The sequence below is a fragment of the Bubalus kerabau genome, chromosome 1 (genome assembly GCF_029407905.1).
Source record: "Bubalus kerabau isolate K-KA32 ecotype Philippines breed swamp buffalo chromosome 1, PCC_UOA_SB_1v2, whole genome shotgun sequence".
NCBI classification, from domain to species: Eukaryota; Metazoa; Chordata; class Mammalia; order Artiodactyla; family Bovidae; genus Bubalus; species Bubalus kerabau.
Window position 1 is genome coordinate 98,405,482 of NC_073624.1, and position 21,156 is coordinate 98,426,637.

Here is a 21,156-nt window from a genome sequence, read left to right on the forward strand (position 1 = left end):
CAGGCAGATTCTTTACCATCTGAGCCACCAGAGAAGCCCAGAATATCAACCCTTAATCCTTGTGACACCCACGAGATAGGCAAGCACCATGATCACCACCCTCATTTTACATGTGAAGAGGTGGAGGTACAGAGAGGTTTCCAAATTTGCCAAAAGCCACACAGCTATCCAGAGGCAGAATTCAAATCAGCTGGCTCTCGAGTCTACACTTAGTAACCACTCTATCAGTAACTGCAGTAGCTACAGAAAGCTCTTGAGAAATGTCAAGTTCTCTGGTCACACCCCCAGACCTACTGAATTAGAAACTCTGGGGTTTAATCAGCTCTCTAGGGGCCTCTGATGCATGCCAACATTGGAGAACCACTGCACCCTTCGGGTATAGATGGGAGTAGAGACAGAAGTCAGAACTGGTGACTGCCCAGCCTCCCACCTTGTGGATGGCATTGAGCATGTGTCTTCAGTGGAGGGTGAGCTCCATCTGGCAATGACCAAGAACTCTAAAAAGCTTACCGAGGGACTATTATCCCACCAGAGGACACAACCAGAACATAGTCTACCATGGTGCAGCACCGTGGTGCCTGCTCCAATTAAGGATAGATTCTTCCAGGATGACGCTGTAGTGCTCGCCATCCACAGCGAAGCCACAGGAGGCTCAGCCCTTTTACTGAGAAATACCAAAACCCCACTGTAATTTTTTCCCTCCTTCCCCACTCATGAGATTGTGAGCAGCTCAGAATCTCCATAAAGCCAAAGATCAAAGCCAAAACACAGCCATCTCTTTTCCAAGCCTCTATTAACAGAAAAGCACAGAAAAATCCGAAGTGATTTTGGAGATACTTGCCATGCTTGACTCTCTAAAATTCCTGACTGTGCAAAAAAAAAAAAAAAAAATCAGTCTCTTTTCCTTTAAGGAAGGGAAGAGGGTGGGTGGGTGGAGTGGGGATGGGAGAAAAGGAAGTTCTTAAATGGGTGAAACCCTCCAGCAGCCAGGCAATCATCTTACTGTCATGATTTACAGCATTCCTCTAAAAATATCTATGAGATCACAGAACATTAAGTGCATGACACCAAACATTTGTAACTAATCCATGAAAATAAAGTAAGGGCATCAGGTTGCAGGGGGAACACAGTGGAATTTGTCTTGCGTTATCATTCTAAAATAAGACGGCCTCAATTTGGTTGAAATACATCTTCACACATTGTCTTCCAGGGCAGAGTCGTTTGAGAAATTCTGATTGCAATTCTAAATGCTGAATAGGGAGTACTTTGCATTTCCTTTGATGATGCTGAAGGCTATAAGCAATCCTGATATTAAAATCTTTGGAAATTGATGAGTACCTCAGGCATCATCATAATACTTTTCTCCCCAATCAGAGTAATTAAAATCTATTATGTGAACACGTGTTAATATTTTATCAACTACTGTTTTTAATTAACTAAAAGTCTGAGGCCTCTCACAGTAGTAATGATATCATTTCAAGTGACACTCTCCCCCCACCCCCCACATACACTGTCTGCCCCACCAGCTTCATCGCAAACTTACCACAGTACTGAATTCTGGAACCTGCCACAGCAGCCAGTCCTCATTAAGGGTGTACAGCGCTTTGCAAGTGATCACGTCGACGGGGCCCTTGTTTATTTTCTGGTTCAGAGTGGTCACCAGCAAATAGAATGGCTCCCCAACAGTCTCCTTGGAAAAAGATGCAAAAGTAACAGGTTTTGCCAGAATCCACTGTACTTTCCAAAGAATTAAAGTTTCAGTTTATGGCACCCCGACAAGAGACAGGAGGCAGTGTTTTCTAACAATCAACATGAAACTCTCAAGAAAATACATACTGCTCTACTTAGGACTGGGAGCAAAACTCAGGAAGCTGCCTCCTCTCCCTAGCAAACATGTGTTCACACACACACACACACACACACACACTTTCCCTCACTGCATTGACAGTTGATAACAGCATGAAGTACACAGACCGATCACTCTTTTATGCCTAAGCTTCTCTACTTCAGCCTCACTCTCATCAGTTGGCCTAAGAACAGTTCGTAGAGGTTTCACCTTTGTTTACATTCCTATTTAACTGCCCTGGTTGTTTTTTTCTTTTTTTTTAAGCACACTGAAAATAAATGGCAGGATGATTAGCCTTGGTAACTAGAATAAACATAAGAACATTTTATAAATTTATCTAGGAGGAAATTTTGGTGTTAACAGCTTCTCATAAAGGAAGTGGCCTTTAGTTACACAATCTGCAGCCTCTTCTCCTGCCCAAGAGGAAGCCAGCCCCCAGTGGTTCCTGGACCCAGTCTTCACGGTCCCACCTGGGCACCTTTGCTAGAACAGGCCACAGAGGTACCCCACCTCCTTCCCCGGGCCAGATCTGATTCCATTACTCTAAGGATCTTCCTAAGCATTCTGATAACTTCCTCCTGCACTTTTTTTTTTTTTTTCTAGATCAAAGGTGTCCACCCTTGCTGTTATAGAAATGCTTCAAATCTGCAGCCAGTTTGTGCTTGAATGGACTCAGAGCAGCCCCAAAGCAGGAGGCTTGTGTGCTGTGCTCTCATGCAGCCTCCCAAGGCATGTAGCCCTGGGTTGACTATCGTGTAGAAAATAAACGAAGTAAAGAAGCCATCCGTGATCAAAAGGATATCATTAAACTGAATTTGAGGGGGAGGAAAGAATCAGGGCCACAACCAGGAAGTCAGACTGCCTGGGTGATGATGAGCAGCCAACCATGTGACTAGGGCTTGAAGCCCCAGTTTACAAAGTCAAGCTTCACAGCCAATGCATCTGGCCTGGAAAGGAAGATTTCACCGAATCTCTCACCTGCTTTCCCTTGAACAGGTAAACCAAGACATCTTTGAGGTCTCTTGGGATCCCACTCCACCGGCCCCCATACCATCCTCTACACTGACGGTAGGGGCACATCCCTCCTCCGTCCCTGGCTTCCTGTCTCTCCTGTGCCGCCCCACCCGCCCCTGGGCCCCGGCACCACTTCCCTCTCCCCTGCTGACATAGCCTCTAGTCGCTTCCTTACTGTAGGACAGGGCTGGAATGTTCAAAAATTTCCCAGGTGGGGAGAACACTGGGACTAGAACACGACATTTCAATTCTCATGAGAAACTTCCTTTATTTAGAGGTTCACAACCACATGGCTCTCTTCTCTCTCCCTCCACCCCCTTAGGTAATGTCCTGACCGCAAACCTAGAACCTCACTTCTCTTTGCTCCTAGCCCACATCAGAGATGAGGATAAGCGCCCTTGGGAGGGGGCTGGAGGCTTCTGTAGAGGTTGGCGTTCGGGGGCCAGTGGGCTCCTCTGGGCTGTGCAGAGCGACAGCTCCAGACTCAGTGGCCCTGTAGTCAGAATTCTCCGGAAGACTGCAGCTAGACTCAGATAAGTAACATCTCATCTGGCACTGTTACCCACACCTGTGGTTCGAAACCTGGAGAATCATCACCAGAATCCCTTGGGGCGGTTATAAAAATAACTCATATGTCTGGATTCTACTTTAGATGTGGGATCTCTGGAGAAGAGGTCTGAACGTTGGTAGTTTTAACACCTTCCCAGCAGATTCTGATGCATGGCCAGCGTAGGAAAACACAAGGCCATGAGGTTTCTTTGTCACCACTGAACACAAGTTCTAAGTTGTGTTAGAACCTACTCAGACCAGGATGCACACAGCTCCTGGGGAGCCGGCCTTCAGAGCTCCCTTTATGGAACTGACAGGGAATTAAGGTTGGCCCTTTCACCGTCCTTTCCTTCCTGAGACCAGACTCTCTGACCATAGCTGAGCTTGAGGCTTTTGCACCTGTGGTCTCATTCACCATCCCACCCCTACGCCACCCCACCCCACCCTGAATCCTTTCCTAAGCCTGGAAGAAGGTAGCCTCCCCCTTGCAGAAGCAGTAAGCAGGGGGGCTAAGAGCTCTCTGGTGCTATCATAGCGTTGTGGGATCTGTGCACGGAAAAGTCTCGTCTTTTCTGTGCACCCCACCTCTCCGGAATGCAAAATGGTCATAAAGGTCCTCACCTCATGGGATTCAATGAGAAAAAGGAAGCAAAGCTCTTAGCATAGTGGCCGGCACGTTCAATAAATGGCAGTTATTATTATTACTTGACCCACACGGCCTTAGAGGCACAGAGGAGGAAGTTACCCGGAGGTCACAGAATTCATGGCACCCAAGCAAATGTTTGGGGCGGGATAGGGAGGTAGGGGGGGCAGGAGGACTAGGCCATCAGAGCCCTATGCCCCTTGGGCATGTGGAGGGGGAAATCAGGCCCTTCACACCAGAGGGAATTGTTGCCCTGAAAATGAAAGTATCACCCAACTGGCTGAATGCCACTTCCTCCCCAGGGAGCACGCTGCCCCCTCCCTATCCCAAGTGCTCAAGACACCCGTGAATCAGCAGCAAAATCCTGATGCAGAATCCTCTGCTCAGAGGGGCCATTTGGGCTCACAGCCCAGACTCTGGGGAGTCCTGACCTTTTTAATACCCAAGAGCAGTAAGGACGAGGCTCTGACTAGGCCTCCAGGGCTCAGAATAACAATCGCGAGGTCCCAGAAAAAAGAACTGGAAAGGAGTTCAAAACAAATGGCCAGGCCCCTCCTTCAGTGGGAAGATGCCCAGATGGAAAGGGCCATGCCCAGAGCCACAAGCGAGCTGGGGCTGAGATGAACGTCTAGCCAAGACTCCCAGGCCAGTGCTCCTTCTGCTTCCCTCTCCCACATTCTCCAAGGCAGGACGATGGGATCACCTGCAGGTGCCTGGAAACCGGGCCAGCCAGACCTCGCCTTGAGTTTCTGAGTCAGTGGCACTAGCGAGTGGTGGGGCAGGGGCTGCCTTTTGAGACCAAGACCCAGGAACTAGGTGAGGCCCCTGCTACCTCTTTCGAAGCAGCTGTGGCTGAAGCTAGGGAGCCAAAAATATTCACCCCAGAAATAACCACTCCACATCTCCCCAAAGCATATGATGATTTATACCAAGTAAACAGAAAAGAAGGCAGATTTCATTAATCTTAATAAATGGGTATTGCCTTGGGAGAGAAAAGGGTTGGTAAAGAAAAAAAAATGTTGTGCCTCTACTTGTAAGATTGCATTAAACTCTAAGCATAGTCTATTTAAGGCACTGCTTTTTGGATCTAAACTTAAGTAGCACTGTTAAAACCTGTGGCATAGCAGTGTATCTTATTCAAACTTTAATTAGATTTCGGAACCAGCTACAAATACACAATTATGCAGTTTTGCTGGAATCTGGATGGCTGGTAAAATTACAGAAGGATAAGAACCTTCTGCACCAGGGACCTCAGAAGGTTGAATGGAGACTGGGTTCAACAGAACACACTTCTTTTCTTATTAATATTTCATAATAATAATGGGCACAATTTATGGAGTGCTTACTCAGTGCCAAGCAAATGCATACATTTTTTCATTTGTGCTTCAGAACAGCCCTAAAACATTCTTCCATTCTACAGGTTATAAACCCAAGGCTCAGGCTGGTCAAAAAACCTGCTTGGGGCCTGTAGTAAGTGGTAGAGTCTAGATTCAGACTAGGCAGCAGGCTCCAGAGCACTCCCTCTTACCCATGGCATCTGTGAAAAGCTCGCATAAGAAAAGATTTCAAGATTCGAATAGATTATAACCATATTCACATAGTAACTCTCACAAAGTGAACTCAAGGGGCGGGGAGCTCTTTGGAGACTCGCTTTCACATGAGATGACCACTTGGGATTGAATGTCATTAGCTCACAGCAAGTGTGGTGGTAGGTAAACAGCAATTTCCCAGATGCTTCAGAGGCTCTGAAGAGAGTGTGTTTTCATCAGTATTTGAAATATGGGGATTTCCCTGGCAGTCCAGTAGTTAAGACTGTATTTCCAGCACGGGGGGCATAGGTTCGATCCCTGATTGGGGAATTAAGATCCCATATGCCACACAGCACAGGCATAAGAAAAAAAAAAAGAAAGGAACGTTCTCTCCACTCAGGTTCAGTTCAGTTCAGTCACTCAGTCGTGTCCGACTCTTTGCAACCCCATGGACTGCAGCACGCCAGGCCTCCCTGTCCATCACCAGCTCCCAGAGTTCACTCAAACTCACGTCCATCGAGTCAGTGATGCCATCCAGCCATCTCATCCAGCATGTGTTAATTAGCCATGTGAAGATGGATGCAAAAGCCAATAGGTATAAAGTCTCAGTTACGTAAGGTAAGTTCTAGAAATCCATTGTACCACATTGTGCCGATAGATAACACTTTTGAACACTTAAAAATCTGTGAGAAGGGTAAGTCTCACATTGATTGTATTTCTTAGTACAATTTTTAAGAAGAGAGAAGTCTTACCTGAGGAAATTCTAAATGAATTACACTTGCACAGGTCAGTCAGAGCAAAAGCAAATTTTCTCTTTCCCTTCATGTGCCCCTGATAAGGACCAAGACTAAAAGAAGTTAAATACTGACACCATGGAGTACGCAGGACTTATCCTGGCAAAGACGTTAGCATCTGCTGCAAATAACTGCTTACCGTCTTCTGACACTGCCGAGGGATGCGACACTTACCCGCAGGAAACCAGAAAGGCAGACGGACATCCAGTTTGTGAGGAGTTTCTCTACCACGGACTCTGTGCGTCTCAGCATGAGTTTAGGCTGCATGTTACTGCACTGCTCCATCAAGTCCCTGGTCAGCACCTCCAGGATGCTGGTTAGGTAGACCAGCTTGGTTTGCAGGGCAATGGTTAAGAAGGAAGCGAACAGACACCTGCGTAAAAACAGAGCCTTGGTTACAAAGCCAAGACATGGAAGTGTCCATCAACAGATGAATGGATACAGAAGATGTGGTGCCTATATACAATGGAATAATATTCAGCCATGAAAAGAAGAAAATCCTGCCATTTGCAATAACATGGATGGATCTCGAGGGTGCCACGTGAAATGAAATACAGAAAGAAAAATACTGTATGAGTTCACTTAAATATGGCATATGAAAAAAAAAGACTCAAACTCAGAAAGAGAGATAAGATTGTGGTGATCATGATGTATACCTAAAACCTCTACAGAGCTGTATGTCAATTATATCTCAAGAAAAAAAAAAAGAAGATACACAGATGATGGAAAAAAAGCACATTAAAAAAAAACCAGAAAAAACCAGAGCCTTGGTTAATTAGGGTTAACCATCATCTGTGGCTTGGTTGGTGTTGATAGCCGTCTCCAAGGAAACATGAGGGGCCCTGCAATGGGGTGTTAACGGGATGCTTCCCTGTGGGTGCTTTTTTTAAACATCTAGGTTTCAACTACCTTAGCCTTCAATCCATAAAAACCACATATCAATGTTAACTTCAGGTCATTTTATATGTTTTCAGCTCTAAAACTTCAAACTAGAGCGGTAACAAGAAGTGAATGTCTTCCCTGAATTTTCAGAGTGTTTTAAAAATAGAAAACAGCACTTCTGCTTTTGTGACTCAGGATTCATGTTTCTTTCTTGGTGTTGGGGTTTTTTAGGGTGCTTTTTTTTGGGGGGGGGTCACATGTGTGTGTTTCTTCAAAATAGAACTTGTGTTAGGGCATTGTGATCTGAAATGGACACACTAAGACTGCATGGCCACCCAAACAGCCAACCTTTGGAGAGATGCGGGTTCTCAGACACCAAGTCGAGGCTGTAGTTTGGAAAGAAAATAAGAGGCGCAGGTTATATTCTCTCTACTTAATCACTTTCAAAATATAAACAAATTGACGGATACCTGTCCTTCACTGAAAAGTTCTTCTGCTTTTCAAGAGTGTGGATAACAGTAACAAGGAAACTTTTATTACAAATTAGGGCATCCAAAGCTGTGAGACTTTCATTCTTGTCGCTGGCATCTCTGTTCTGAAAAAATATATAATATAATATAAATAAATAAACTAAAAGTTAGAAAGTGGATCCACAATGGGGTTTCAAGACAATGAATTATTTAATATCAAATTTGTGATCCCAAATGCCCACAATAACAATTCTAAATAATAATGGAGATGATGATGATGTGATGACAACATCATGAAAGGCAGTCATGGGCTAAAAATGAAAACTTATAGACTTACATGCATATCTTCAGTGAAGATGTGGGTGAAGCCACCTGACTGAGAGGAAGGAGACACTTTTATTATTCATAACATCCAAAAGAAATGAAGAGTGTTTTTTTTGTTATAATACCTGAGTTCGTTTTAATCAAGTAGAGACACTATTTGCTAATCTGAAGAGCCCCTGGGCTTATGCTCACTGCATATTCTCTACATAATAAATAATTATTCAGCTCTCAAGAAACACCAGTGACTTCTGAAGGCCTCCAAGAATAATTATCTTTGCATCAGTCCCATTTTTTGACAGATGAAGGCATTTAAAAGAATTGATTCCAAAGTTAAAGAAGTGGTGGTGAAAAGATTATGCAAATGTACAGACCACTCCTCAAGCAATTTACCTTCTAAGGATAAATACTGAGTTGTATTGGTCAGTTTATGCAAGTCTTCGCTTAGAAGTATTTACTGTCTCAATACACAATGTTATTCAAGACCGAATGGAGAGGGGTGGCTAAAAGCTAGAATCTGGAGTCAAACGACTTGGGTTCCAGTTCTGGTTTTATCACCTGCTGGTCACATGACTTTGGTCAAGTCATTTAACTTGTTTGAACCTGACTTTCCTCATCTGCAAAATGGAAACAATTATGACTCCCACCTCATGGGTTAGGTGTGAAAATAAAATAAACGAGTGCACAGTAAGGTTTTCACATCAGCTATCATTATTGGTTTTTTTTTTTTAATCACTAATAGCAAACTAAACCACAATGCCATTGCCCTGCTGGTTTCTAAAAATATCTTCAAGTCTTATGCTCTGTAGCCCCTGAATATAAACTTTGAAATTTGAGTTTCCACTAATGTATCATAAATCATATTGGAATTAAATGATTAAAATTTAAAAAGCATGATGTGTAACACTGAGTCAATGGGATGAAAATATAAACTTTCTGTTATTTTTAAATGTTTTGGTAATCATTGAAACCATAAGTTATATTAAAGTGAATTTCTTCTGTAGAGAATTTTTGCCTTATATTTTCAAATTTGTTAGCCCAAGCAGAAGATCTCAGACTATTTTGGCTATACTCTCCACTAGTAATAAGCAGAAAAATCAGACCCCAGGTTTGCGTTTTCTAGTTCCTAATATTTTTCTGCTGAACCAACCTTATGTCAATAGGCAATTTAAACAGATTAATTCTTGACCTCAAATAGGGAAATACTGCTCTGGCTCCCTGGGTTCAAAGGCTCCTTCCTCCTTTCATTCAAATTCCTCTCCTCCAAGTGGTTAGATGCTCTGCTTACCCTTATGTCTTCTATTTTCAGCAAAACAAAGTTGCCGATAAAATTTAAAGCCAGGCTTTTACATCCAAAAAAACCGAACTAGCAGGGCAAAAAACTACGAGTTGGTAATGCCTTGGTCTCTGAGAAGGTACGATTTCCTCCGGGTTTTGCCTGTTGTTATTGAGTAGGTATTCATCGCTCAAGTTCTCTCCCCACTTCCCAGCTTCCAGGCCTAGAGGATGTAGTCCAGATTTATCAGTGAAGGGGGCCTATTCATCACCGGGACTTCTAAGTCTAGAAAGCATTTCAACTGGTGTTGTCATTGAATACCTTCCCCTGTTCTCACATCTTTTCTTAATTATTATCAATTTAATTTTAACTCAGGTCTTCACAACGGGGTTCTAACAAATGTATGCTTGCTTTTCCTGTGTCTTCCCAGGTTGAGATGCTACACAACCCTGAGTTAGATCATTTTGCCTTCTTGCAAATGTCTCTCTTTTAAGATAATACAGCATTGTGTCTGGGATTTTTTTTTTTTAAAACACTCACAACAGTGTTCTTTTACATTCCTCAACTCAATCTTGCTCTTCATTACCGAATTTAGAAGACAGGAAAACTTTTTTTTTTGCAGGCCACAGATCACTCTCTCCAGCACTTAAGGGCAATCATGAACTATAAAAGCCCACACAATACTCCTGTAGATGGTAGAAATCTCTTATTTTACTGCTATTAAATTCTTAATGGGGATCTCAGATAGCTGGGAAATAGGACTCATGGTGCAACCTTTGCTGAGGCCAGGCACAGTCATCCTGACTCAGGGAATTCAACTCCCCTCCCCAGGCGGTGTTCTGCCGTGGAAATGGAGGAGTGCCAAATGGTAAGTCTTGGTGCCTGATATTCTTGGAGGATAACTTAAAAAAAAAAATATACAAGTGCAAAAAGTTAAGGTCTTATTTCTAGCCTCCTTGATTTACTACACTAAGGCTTGGACCAAAAAAAAAAAAAAAAAAAAAAAAAAAAAAAAAATATATATATATATATATATATATATATAGTAGGTGTTTTATAGAGGTACCCCAACCTCCAGACACAGCATCACATATCATAGTGTCTGCTTCTAGAATGATAGAGAAACTGAAAATTGCTTACTGCCTATGTCTGGGTTTCTGAACTCTAGGCTTCTGGCCAAATGAAGCTGAGAGTTGCTGGTAAAATAATACAGGCCCAATCTCTCTTTTGGCCTGGAGAGATTTCTGGCTTTGCTTAGGAATCTAGATTTAAATCTGATAATTGGTGTTGATGTGTTCCAGAGGCTGAGCCTCAGTGTGGTCACCTGTTCTGGACGAGCAAAGGGCAATATGGAAGAACTGGGGTATCAGGATGTGCAGGCGATGGTAGGGGGATGAGCATACGTGGCCAAAGACTTAGGAGGGTGAATGAGGAAGGCTATGCGAGTGGGTGAGAAGATGGAGGTGTGAGAACGTGAGGCTGAAAACCCAAAGGCTTAAGTAGACTACTCCTCGGAGTCCTAGAACAAATCAATTAATCATCTCATGCAGCTATTTCTGCTAAATGAGGGCGACACCGACGGATCAGCTGGAGAATCACTGCTGAAGAGAACCGTAAACCTCTACACCGCTAAAAACGGCTGCTATTAACTCAAATCCTACGCATGTCTAGGTTCCTCCCTCTCGGCCAATAGCACTTCCCACCTCCAATTGCGAAGTAATGGTGAATAATTTAGTGGCTGCAATGGAAGTCATGCAGATAAACACAACAAATTGGCCAGCCCACAATTTATTGATTTTTAAACAAACTAGCTCACTTCCCAAGCTACAAATTCAGTTCTAAACTGGTAGTAAAATAAAGCAAAAATCATCACTCTGAACTCGTGTCCCTCCTAGGTTTTTGTTACTGGACAAAGAGTAATTGCCAGTGACCCATCACTGTTTTCTACCCTCATCAATCCAATTAATAGTTCTCCTCCTCCCCGCTCTGCTCAGATTTAAGCCATTATTCTGCACCAAGCACATTATCTGCAGCTGCCTTGGAAGCAAACACCAGTTTTTTTGACAACAGCAACAAGCACCTTCATTATTATTCAAGTCTCAACCTTAGGAAGATGATCAATGCTCTTTTACCTCGGGGAAGAAAGTTCTCAGAGCAAAATGTTTGTAGTCAAGGAAGGGAACAGTTCCAAAACTATCAACCACATCCAATTTATCCATCTGCAGCTCAGCAAAGCCTGCAAAACAGAATCCCAAGAGCAATATTTTAACTCAACCAACAACGGATAAGATCTTCTGCTGTTTTGTCTAACACAGAGTATGACCTTGCTTTTCATTAAAGAAGAAACAATAGATAATTACTTGGTTGGCTGCGAAGAAACTGAAATAAAATACAAAGCCAGGCCTAGACCCTGCTGTTCAGTTGTCTTCGATCATACAAATGGTTCTCATTAACGTGGCTGGTTCCATTTAAGGGTAAAAAAAAAAAAGACAATAAAAAAGGCTTGTTTTTCTACAAATACAACTTTGGAGCCTACCATCACGTATCTCTTTCCGGAGCTCGCTCTCGAGGAGCTCCAATTGTTGGCTCTGTTTGCGGCTCAGCTCCTTCGATTTGTGCCTGGTCACCCCCACGGCCACTGCAGAGATAGAGATCCAGCAAGAGATTGACGGGTTAAAACACAGAAAGGGAAAAACAGAACCAACTTTTACAGTTCTTGTAACAGAGGGAAAGCAAGAAAGACTAGCATGGAAGAGGCAGAATCTCTCAGAAGAAAAATTCACAGTGAGGGGTCACACTAGAGAGGAAGATGCTCACATGTAACAGAAAAATTAAAAAAAAAAAAAAATTACTCATCTTCAAAGTAAAAACTAAATCAAATAACCTTCGCTTGTAACCAAAGATTCCAGCTGGCTGAAAAGTAATGAAACAAGCCAAGTCTCCCTACAGCCACAGGCCACTTATATTGTTCTGTTCTGTTTTAATGTTTCTAAACATCCCGGGAGAAATAAAGTTGAACCTTAAATGCAGAAAAAACCCCACAGATCCACAGTGAGCTGCGTGAGCCAAACTTGCATAGATCAAATGTAGCGACAGGAAAAGTGGTCCACAGAGAAGCCCCCTATCTGGATATTGCTCCTTTCTCCACTTCATTCTGCTTCTAACCTACGCTGTAGAGGCAGCACACTGAACAAGTTCGGCACTGGTTTGTGTCCCCGCTCTGCTGTTAATTAGCTGTGTGACCCCAGGTAAGTTCCTTAGCATCTCTGTGCCTGGCTGCCCCATGTTAAAGTGCCTGCCTCCTTATGATATTGACAGGCTTCCAATAAGTAACTCACAGGAAGCATTTGGAGCTTCTTTTTAAAAAATAACAACTGTCCTGACTATTGTCAACTGTCCTGATTATTCTAGAAATTTTTTCTTCCCTTAATAGAAATTTCATGATAAAAGGATCGTGTTACCAGTAGATGTGAATGGTGCCGGAGGAAATAAAATTCAATACAGTAAGCCACCTGCATGCCATCATGTTCCATTCCGATAGTGGGTTTGTAAGTGCATGTTGTTCGTAAGTCCAACGAAGTTAGCCTAGGTACCCAACTAACACAGTACTGTACTGTAACAGGTTTATAATACTTTCAACAAAAATAACATGTACATAAAAAACCAAAATTAAAAAAAAAACACATTTTCAGCAGTACAGTACAACAACCGTTATTCAGGGGCTGACATGCCATATTCACATCTTTGAAAGTTCACAACTTGAAGGTTAGTATGTAGGGACTTACTATACAGCTCTGTGCTGGACTCCTTCATAGTCAACAGTCTTAATCATAACAGGCATCATGCACCGTCCAGAAACGGTGGAGCAGGCAGTGATTCTCAAGTTGACTTGACTGTGGAACCCTTTTCCCAGGAGCATCACTTGGGACCGCTGGTCCGCAGACCGCCCTACAGGCAGCACCAGCTCACTGCCTGCAAAGGGAGCCAGCTGGCCACTTCCCTGCAGTCATGCCTCCTGGCTGAAATCTCCAGGGGAAGCCACAGTGGGGTGTTTCGCAGGTGGCAGCCCCAGACCAGGGGTGTTTCGTGTTTTCACTAATGACATGATTGATGGAGTAAAGGGTACACTTGCTGAAGCTGCTGATGACACATGGTGAGAAGGGCAGGAGAATTTTAAAGGGCTTTTCAGGCCCCAGTGAAATCAGGAGCCACATGTCAAATGGAGCCCTCTTCACCTTAGAGAGCATCAATGGCCTCCACGAACAGAGTGAAGGGAGAGGAAGGAAGAGTCACAGGGAGCCTAGGAAGAGATCAGACCTTCCTAGGGGGTCACCAAGTTTTCGGACTCCATGATGAGACTGTTCTATCTGGAGCTGCCTGACAGCAATGGATTTCTCAAAATTGAGCTCAGCTTTCAGAATTTACAAGTAATCTTCTTATTCAAAGCCAGCACCAGCCAAGACCTTATTAAAATACCAGGCCCAATTCTGGGTTCTAGATGCATACAAGTGGTGGCCAACTTGGGAGAGCTTAACAAATACCTGACATGATCATCAACAAACACTACAAAACAAGGTCTCTACAGAATGAATTCATTCCATTAGGCTAGTTAACAATACATATAAACCTTTTCCTCACTGGACCGGGAATTCCCCAAGTGAAAGGACCAGGACTGGACTCACCATCCCAAGGTCCAGAGTCTTGCACAGTTATCAGCAACATAACAGGTGCTCAATAAACATCAGGTAAACACATGCATGGATGGATGGATGAGTGAGTGAAACAGTGAGTACAGGGAAGGACGCAATGAGCAACTATTAGCAGAAAACCATCAGAAAGGCGATGCCTGTACTCAGACAGGAAATTGAAAGGGCTCCATAGCTCTGGAGAAGCTTTTTTTTTTTTTTCCAGGAGGACAAGAGGAAACAGACTTAAAGTGAAAAGCAGCTCAGAAACATGGGTCTGAGCTACAGGGACCAGGCCCTCAGATGAGTTAGATGGCCTGTGTGGAGCAGTAAGGGAGTGGTGGAAAAGTGGAAGTCACTCAGTCATGCCTGACCCTTTGCAACTCCATGGGTTGTAGCCCACCAGGCTCCTCTGTCCATGGAGATTCTCCAGGCAAGAATACTAGAGTGGGTCGCCATTCCCTTCTCCAGGGGATTGTCCTGACCCAGGGATTGAACCTGGGTCTCCTGCATTTCAGGTGGATTTTTTACCATCTGAGCCACCAGGGAAGGGAGTGGTTGAGTCTATGGCAAAAGCGTGGTGAACACAAGCCCTCCCTCCAGGCAGAGCCGCTCCCCAGCTGTAGCAAACCCATGCTATGGGAAACATCAGGATCCAATGATCCAGATCTTTACAATTTTCAAGTGATTTTAAAGAATGTGAAGCATCTCATTTTAAAATGTTGTCAGTGACTTCAAAGTTTTAAAAATGCTCCTTGAGCCAAACAAGACACCTTGGTGGGCTGGCGTTCATCCAGTGAGCAACCACCATGGGATCACTGTACTTGGATGAGCCAGGGAACATTTTAATAGACATTACCGATCACAGTTCCAAAATACAGTTCTGCCAGAAAGGAAGGGCTGGGGTCAGGGATGTGGATGTTACTAGGGTGAGAAGGCAGGATGAGATGATCAAGTCCCGGGAGCCCCATATCCCAGAGAAATTCCGAGGAAATCATGTAAATGGGACATCTGTCATCATAATTCACAAGTTTAGTGAAGCAGAGTGGATTATATTTCTCAAACACCAAGGTATCATCTTTGTAATTCAGCCTTTTATTAATGAAGCATCCTTAAAAAAATATTTAGGAAGCCCTCACTGTGAAACTATTAGTCCTTTCCCGAAGTTTTGCTTTGGGTTTTCATCCACTGATACTCAACTGAAGCAAACTCCCCTGAAAGCAGGAAAGTCTTCCTGCCCGCCGAGAGGCCCCTGGAAATAATTTCTCTGACAAAATTAAACAGAGCACTTACCAAAAATGACAAACACTAGCAAGATGGGAAGCCCAATCAGAAAATACCAGGGGGAAAGAACTGATTCCCGTTCGACAGAGAGCTTCAGGTTTCCCAGTTTGACCTAATAGCACAAAGAGTGTCATTAGACCCAGTCGAGGTGAGGAACACATTTTTCCCCCAACATGGTTTTCTCCAAGATACAAAAAGAGGTGGCAAGCTAGGTAGGATAGCTGAGTAGGTTAGCTATGTGCACGCATGCTAAGTCGCTTCAGTCGTGTACAACTCTGTGCTACCCTATGAAGGGCAACCCACCAGGCTCCTCTGTCCATGGGATTCTCCAGGCAAGAATACTGGAGTGAGTTGCCATGCCCTCCTCCAGGGGATCTTCCCGACCCAGGAATCAAACCCACGTCTCTTATGTCTCCTGCACTGGCAGGCAAGTTGTTTACCACTAGTGCCCCCTGGGACCACCAGGGAAGTCCCCAAAAGTCATCTTTAGAGGCAGCCCGTTGCTGCTCACCTTCAGAAACCTTGCAACACTGTCCCCTACCTTCCGCTTCACTTTTCTTTATCAGTTACCACCATCTGACACATCTTCCATTTATTTTCTATACCGCATGCCTCATTAGCTAAGCTGCATAAAGGCAGACTTTTTTTTTGGGGGGGGGGGGGGGTTCTGTTTTCTTCTCTGCTTCATCCCTATGTCCCAGTGCAGACATTCAGGAATGAGTCATGAACAATGAAGAATGCTAGCTTTTGCTCTTTTTAACTAACTTGACACATGGGAGCACTTTTGGGTTTAGCTGTTGTTATTCATTTTATAATTATTATGACCCTCTTTACCATACAACTGATGGACCAAGGGAGGCTCAGTTAGAGCCAAGTTATCTATGGTCACACAGCTATTAACTGGTGCCTCTGGGACATGAACACATTTTTTGTTTTGCCTTCCAGTCTGATGTTCTCTTTTCTTGTCCTTTATCCATTTATTTATGACTCTAGATGATAAAGCATTTTGGGAGGGACATAGAGTGCAGAGTCTCATATGGCATGAACACTAAAAATGGAGGTTTCCAATATGTTTCCCTTCCCCATGGTCTTGTGTCTTTATTATGGGACATAAATATACCAGTGATGGGACCCTCAAACATGTCTGGGAAAAAATTAAATGCAGTGAGTATGACTTCACAGTAGAGGAAGCAGCCCATGACTCATAGATTACCTGGTCTCCACTAGCTTACACTGTCACTTTCCGAGTGCTGGGGAGACCCCATCCTGGGTTTCTGTTGTTAAGACATGTCACCTCTGCATTCAGGCAAAGAATGACAGCTCATTTGTCAATGGGGTCTAGAGATTCTGCTTGCAGATGCTACAGTCTAGAACAAAAGACTGTTCTATGGCTAAAACAAAAGCTATCAAGACATTATTATTATAAACAATGGTGTGCTCAATGCTTTGCCATTCCAAGAGGCACATGGATGGATTCTGCAAGCTATTTTGGGGAAATAATGCTTGCGCCTGAGACACGAGCTTTGTTTACCTTCACTTGAAGTGAAGACCCAAAGATCCATAAAAGATTCTATCTTGGCTTCTGGTTTAGCCAAGGAATTGAGAGAGTTAATTCTTAGATAGGCTGATAAGGAGTCTAGGGCCCCCAAGGAGAAGAGGGGTCTAGGACCCTTAAGGAGGAGAAAAGGACAAACTTTTTTTTTTCCTACATTCCTTCATCTTAGTCACATAAGACTTTTTTTTTTCCCCTTAAGCTCTGAGTTGTTATGGCAACAATCTATTTCTTAAAGAAAGTTAGTCTTTTTTTAAGCCCAAGGCTAATGATTATACAACAAAGCAACTTATCTTGCTCAAGTGTATGTTTTCCCTTAAGTTCTGTACTAATGATTATATAACAACAATGTATCTTGCTGGGGGACATGTTTCTCCTTAACAGGAACCTTCTGACTAATTCTGCTATGTTAAGATGTATGTTGAGGGAGTGGGTCTGGTAAGACCTTTCCATTGTTAGTAACTAATTGAAAAAGTATATAAGACCTTGAAAAGACTAGCAAGTGGGGAACTCTCCACCGCCTTCTGATGTCTGTGTCAGAAGCGTTCTCTTGCCCTTTTTCACTGTAACAAAATTTCTGCCACACGAAGTTCTGAGTGTCTGAAGCTGAGTCCCTGGTCCTGAAGCTAACTCCTCCTCTTTGGAGATCAGGAACCCGGCATTCTTTGTCGTAAGCTATCAGAATCCCTCCAAATACGGTGAAACCACAGGTAGGCCTGTCAGGTGACTTACATCAACTTTCTTGGAAGAGGTGGCGATGCTGTTTGCAGCAGTGATGTGTTTAATTTTGCAAAAGATGGTGGTAAGATCTTGATTTCTAGTAATATTTTCAAAGCTGCAATTTAATGACTTATTTTTTCCATAGAAGAGAGTGATTTCAATGTCTTCCTTGGAAATGTTGAAGTTATCATTTTCTTTCTGTGAAGAAAAAGATGAAGAAATCTGGGCACATGTGGAAACTCACAAACATAACACACCTTTTTGGTTGAGGGGCGCACATTCCCCCCGCCACACCTTGAATGAGAGAGACATACTTGAATTTTTACTTCCAATTCTGTGTCCACCTCAGATTCAGCTCGATACCCTGTGAATCTGGGGTCATCGAGGTACTGCAAGCTTCCACAATCCAAGGCGGTCTCCTGGACTCTGAGCTTCACAGTGACATTTATAGGCCCTTTCGAACTCTTTAAACTGGGGGCTAAAAATCTGCAGTAATTTGCCATACAATATTCAGAGACCTGAGGGAGAAGAAAAAAGCATTTTGAGAGCTTCATTAATGAATCTCAGCTCTGGGATTGAAGAGCTAAGTGACCTGGGCAACTGAACCCCTTTGTGCCTCTGTTTTCTTCTCTGTAAAATGGGGATAACAGTACTATCTACCTCATGGGGTTGAATTAACTCTAAACGAGAGGAGGGCTCACTAAATTAAATGAGACTCTCCATGTGAAGATGCTTACACATTCATGCAAAAAAAGCCCTCAACAAATGCTAACAAGATTATTAACACTATCAGTAATAATGAAAGCAGAAGATGATACAATGAGGGGAAAAGGGTACTTGGAAAGAAGTCAGTGAGAGAAAGGGGAAAGCTTTGCCCCAGCGAGCCTGCGTGTCCTTCAGGGCATCAAGGCTGAGTCCTGGGAAACTGCAGGAAGGGAGGAGCCGGTCCCTCAGCAAGGCCAGCTGCTGGCCTGCATGCTCCTGGCTTCCCTGTGTTGGGTAACGTCTGTGCTTTAGCAGAAATCACTAACCACAAGGAGGAAAATGCTTTGCAGGCCTGACAAAAAATAGAGGAAAACAAAAGTAAAAGGGACAAAGCAGCCCCCATGAAAGAAAGAGCATGAAGATTGGAAACAAGGCACAAAGGACGGCCTGCTTTACAAACTTGGGCTTCCCTGGTGGCTCATTGGTAAAGAACCCACCTGCAGTGCAGGAGACGAGGGCCCTGGATGGGGAAGATTCCCCTGGAGGAGGAAATGGCAATCCACTCCAGTATTCTTGCCTGGAGAAATCCATGGACAGAGCGGCCTGGCAGGCCACAGTCCATGGGGTCATAAAGTCAGACACAACTTAGTGACTAAACAACAGCAGCTTTACCAGCTTCTTTAAAACAAATAAGCAAACATAAATACTGTCATTTTCAGGAGTACAAAGCGATGGGCAGAGAAAGCTGCTGGGAGAGGGGAGGTTGACAAATATTCTAAAGGAGAGCAACTAAACCTCACAAAATGAAATTTGCTAGGTGGGGAGTTTTCCTCTTTATTATTTGCGGTCTAATACTGGAGTTTTGAAAAGAGGGTAGGAAGAAGCAACAGGTGAGAAAATCAGATGCAAAGCACTGAGACATGGACAAGCAAAACCTCCCTTCCCCTTTAAGCCCCTTTCCAAACGACTGCCCTGAATCTCTCCTTCACATCTCTGGCAGCATGAAGAAAACCACAAAACCCACAGCCTCGCCCTTCTCAACAGCCGTAACCCCAGCCGGCTGGCTTTTTGCTGAAGATACCTTCCAGGAAGATGACTGGGGATAGGGTCATCCTAACCTCATTATTCTCAACTCTCCAGATTTCCACGCCTGTGACCAGCTCCCGTCATCTTTGAAATACTCTTTGTCTGCAGTTCCGAAGAAACTTCTTGGCCACCTTATTTTCTTTCATCCCTTCAAATGAAGCTGTTCTGTAAGATTCCATCTTAGGCCCTCTTTTCTTCCTTCCCTCTGCCCTCACTCCCAGGATGTCATTCACATACTCCCTCCAAGGACAACACCAGAGAAATGACTAGTCATCTCTAGCTCCACCATCTCCCGAGCATCCCTGGATACTTGCACGAGCATCCTCAGGGACCTCCCAGGCTTTTTTTCAGTTACTCCTCCACATATGATCCTATGCAACATTGCCAAACTCATCCTCATAAAGGGTACTTACCTCACACCACTCCCTGCTCAAAGATCTTCAATCCCTCCCCATTGCCTACAGAATTAAGGGCAACATTTTCAGACTGATCCTTTCTTACGGATCAATGTGGTTTTCCAGCCATCCCTCTGGTTCATTCCCAGCCCATCCTCTTGGTTCCAGTAGAGCTGGAATATCACTGATATTCCCACCAGGGGCCTCTGAGTAGCTTTGTCTCCTCTGTACCTGAAATTCCCTTCCTGCTTCCACCTGCCCAAGTTCTACCATCCTGCTCCACACCACAGACCCACTGAAATCTGCCCAGTTTTAATTACCCTTTCCTTTAGCAACACACAGTTGGGTGTATGAGCCAGAAGAGAGTCAGCAGACCTAGAACTTAACAATACCCTGTGCTCTCAGCTTCCCATCCCAGTCAATTAGCCATCTCCTGCCATGACGGCAATGACTCTCTTATTTCTTTTGTCCCCTGGACCTGGGAAAATGTTTTGCCCACAGCAGGTACTCAATGAATTCTACTTGATTCAGGGACAGCAGTGGGAGGGAGAGCAAGTTCACTTACAAAAGCAAGCAAGGCCTCTGGTCAGAGGTCAACCTATTATGAACCACTCAACAGGAGGTGTTGACGTCACGGAGATGTGACCTAGAGTCAGATACAACACGAGGCTTGGAGCTGACTCTGAAGGGTATCAGGACGTGGATGTGCATCCTGACAAGGCTCTGGGAGGGCTTAGGAAGGCCTCCTGGATCTAGGCCAGAAGCCACACTGGCCCCAAGCAGAGGCCAGGTTTGTGGCCACTCGCATGCCTGTCAGTTTTGCCAGGAAGTGGTCTGACTGGGCCTCCGAGAGGCTGTTATCACATCTCTCATGAAGGAAGAACAGAAAGAGGAACAGAGAATGAGGAGAGCATTTGAGAAGAGCTGATATGTACACTCAGCGGCCCCAGCCTGCTTCTGAAATCCATCAATTCCCATGACAAGGCCCGTGTGTGACTTGTGATGGGCCAAGAACTGAGTGGGGATGGGGGCCAGAACCCTGGGTGGGGAGATGAAGGGCAAGAGGTGGTGAGGTCAGAAGGAAGGTCACAAATCAGTTCAAAGAGACCGGGCGAGAGGAGAAGCGCGTGACAGGCTCTCTGGGAGCTTAGCAGGTCACTGCATCTCTGAACAACAGCACGCTAAGTGCAGTGGAACCACCGGCACCTACTCGTCCCAGAAACACTCATCTTTACCTCACACCTCAGCCACTCAGAAGGCATGTTCACATGTGTTCATAAGCGCAGCCTCATTAACAGGACTCGCCGCGATCCCACAGGGAGAAGGCCGCAACTCTTGCCACGCTAAGCTCACTCCTCTCCCCTCTGCGCCATGACTCGCGACGCCAAGTCTGAGGTCTCCTTAT

The 21,156-nt window shown here is 44.3% G+C and overlaps 1 protein-coding gene across 2 annotated transcripts in view; it reads right to left on the reverse strand.

Annotated features, from left to right (window-relative positions):
• The window catches only part of PLXNC1 (plexin C1), a 332,800-nt gene that overhangs the window by 38,283 nt on the left and 273,361 nt on the right, over positions 1-21,156 (reverse strand). For both annotated transcript variants that reach the window (XM_055585371.1, XM_055585362.1), the window contains exons 15-23: positions 17,880-18,083; positions 17,578-17,763; positions 15,303-15,405; positions 11,861-11,962; positions 11,457-11,560; positions 8,065-8,103; positions 7,728-7,852; positions 6,550-6,748; positions 1,544-1,690 (exon numbers count right to left, since the gene is read on the reverse strand). In XM_055585371.1, the coding sequence (XP_055441346.1) occupies positions 1,544-1,690; positions 6,550-6,748; positions 7,728-7,852; positions 8,065-8,103; positions 11,457-11,560; positions 11,861-11,962; positions 15,303-15,405; positions 17,578-17,763; positions 17,880-18,083 (1,209 nt within the window). The remainder of the gene's footprint in view (positions 1-1,543; positions 1,691-6,549; positions 6,749-7,727; positions 7,853-8,064; positions 8,104-11,456; positions 11,561-11,860; positions 11,963-15,302; positions 15,406-17,577; positions 17,764-17,879; positions 18,084-21,156) is intronic.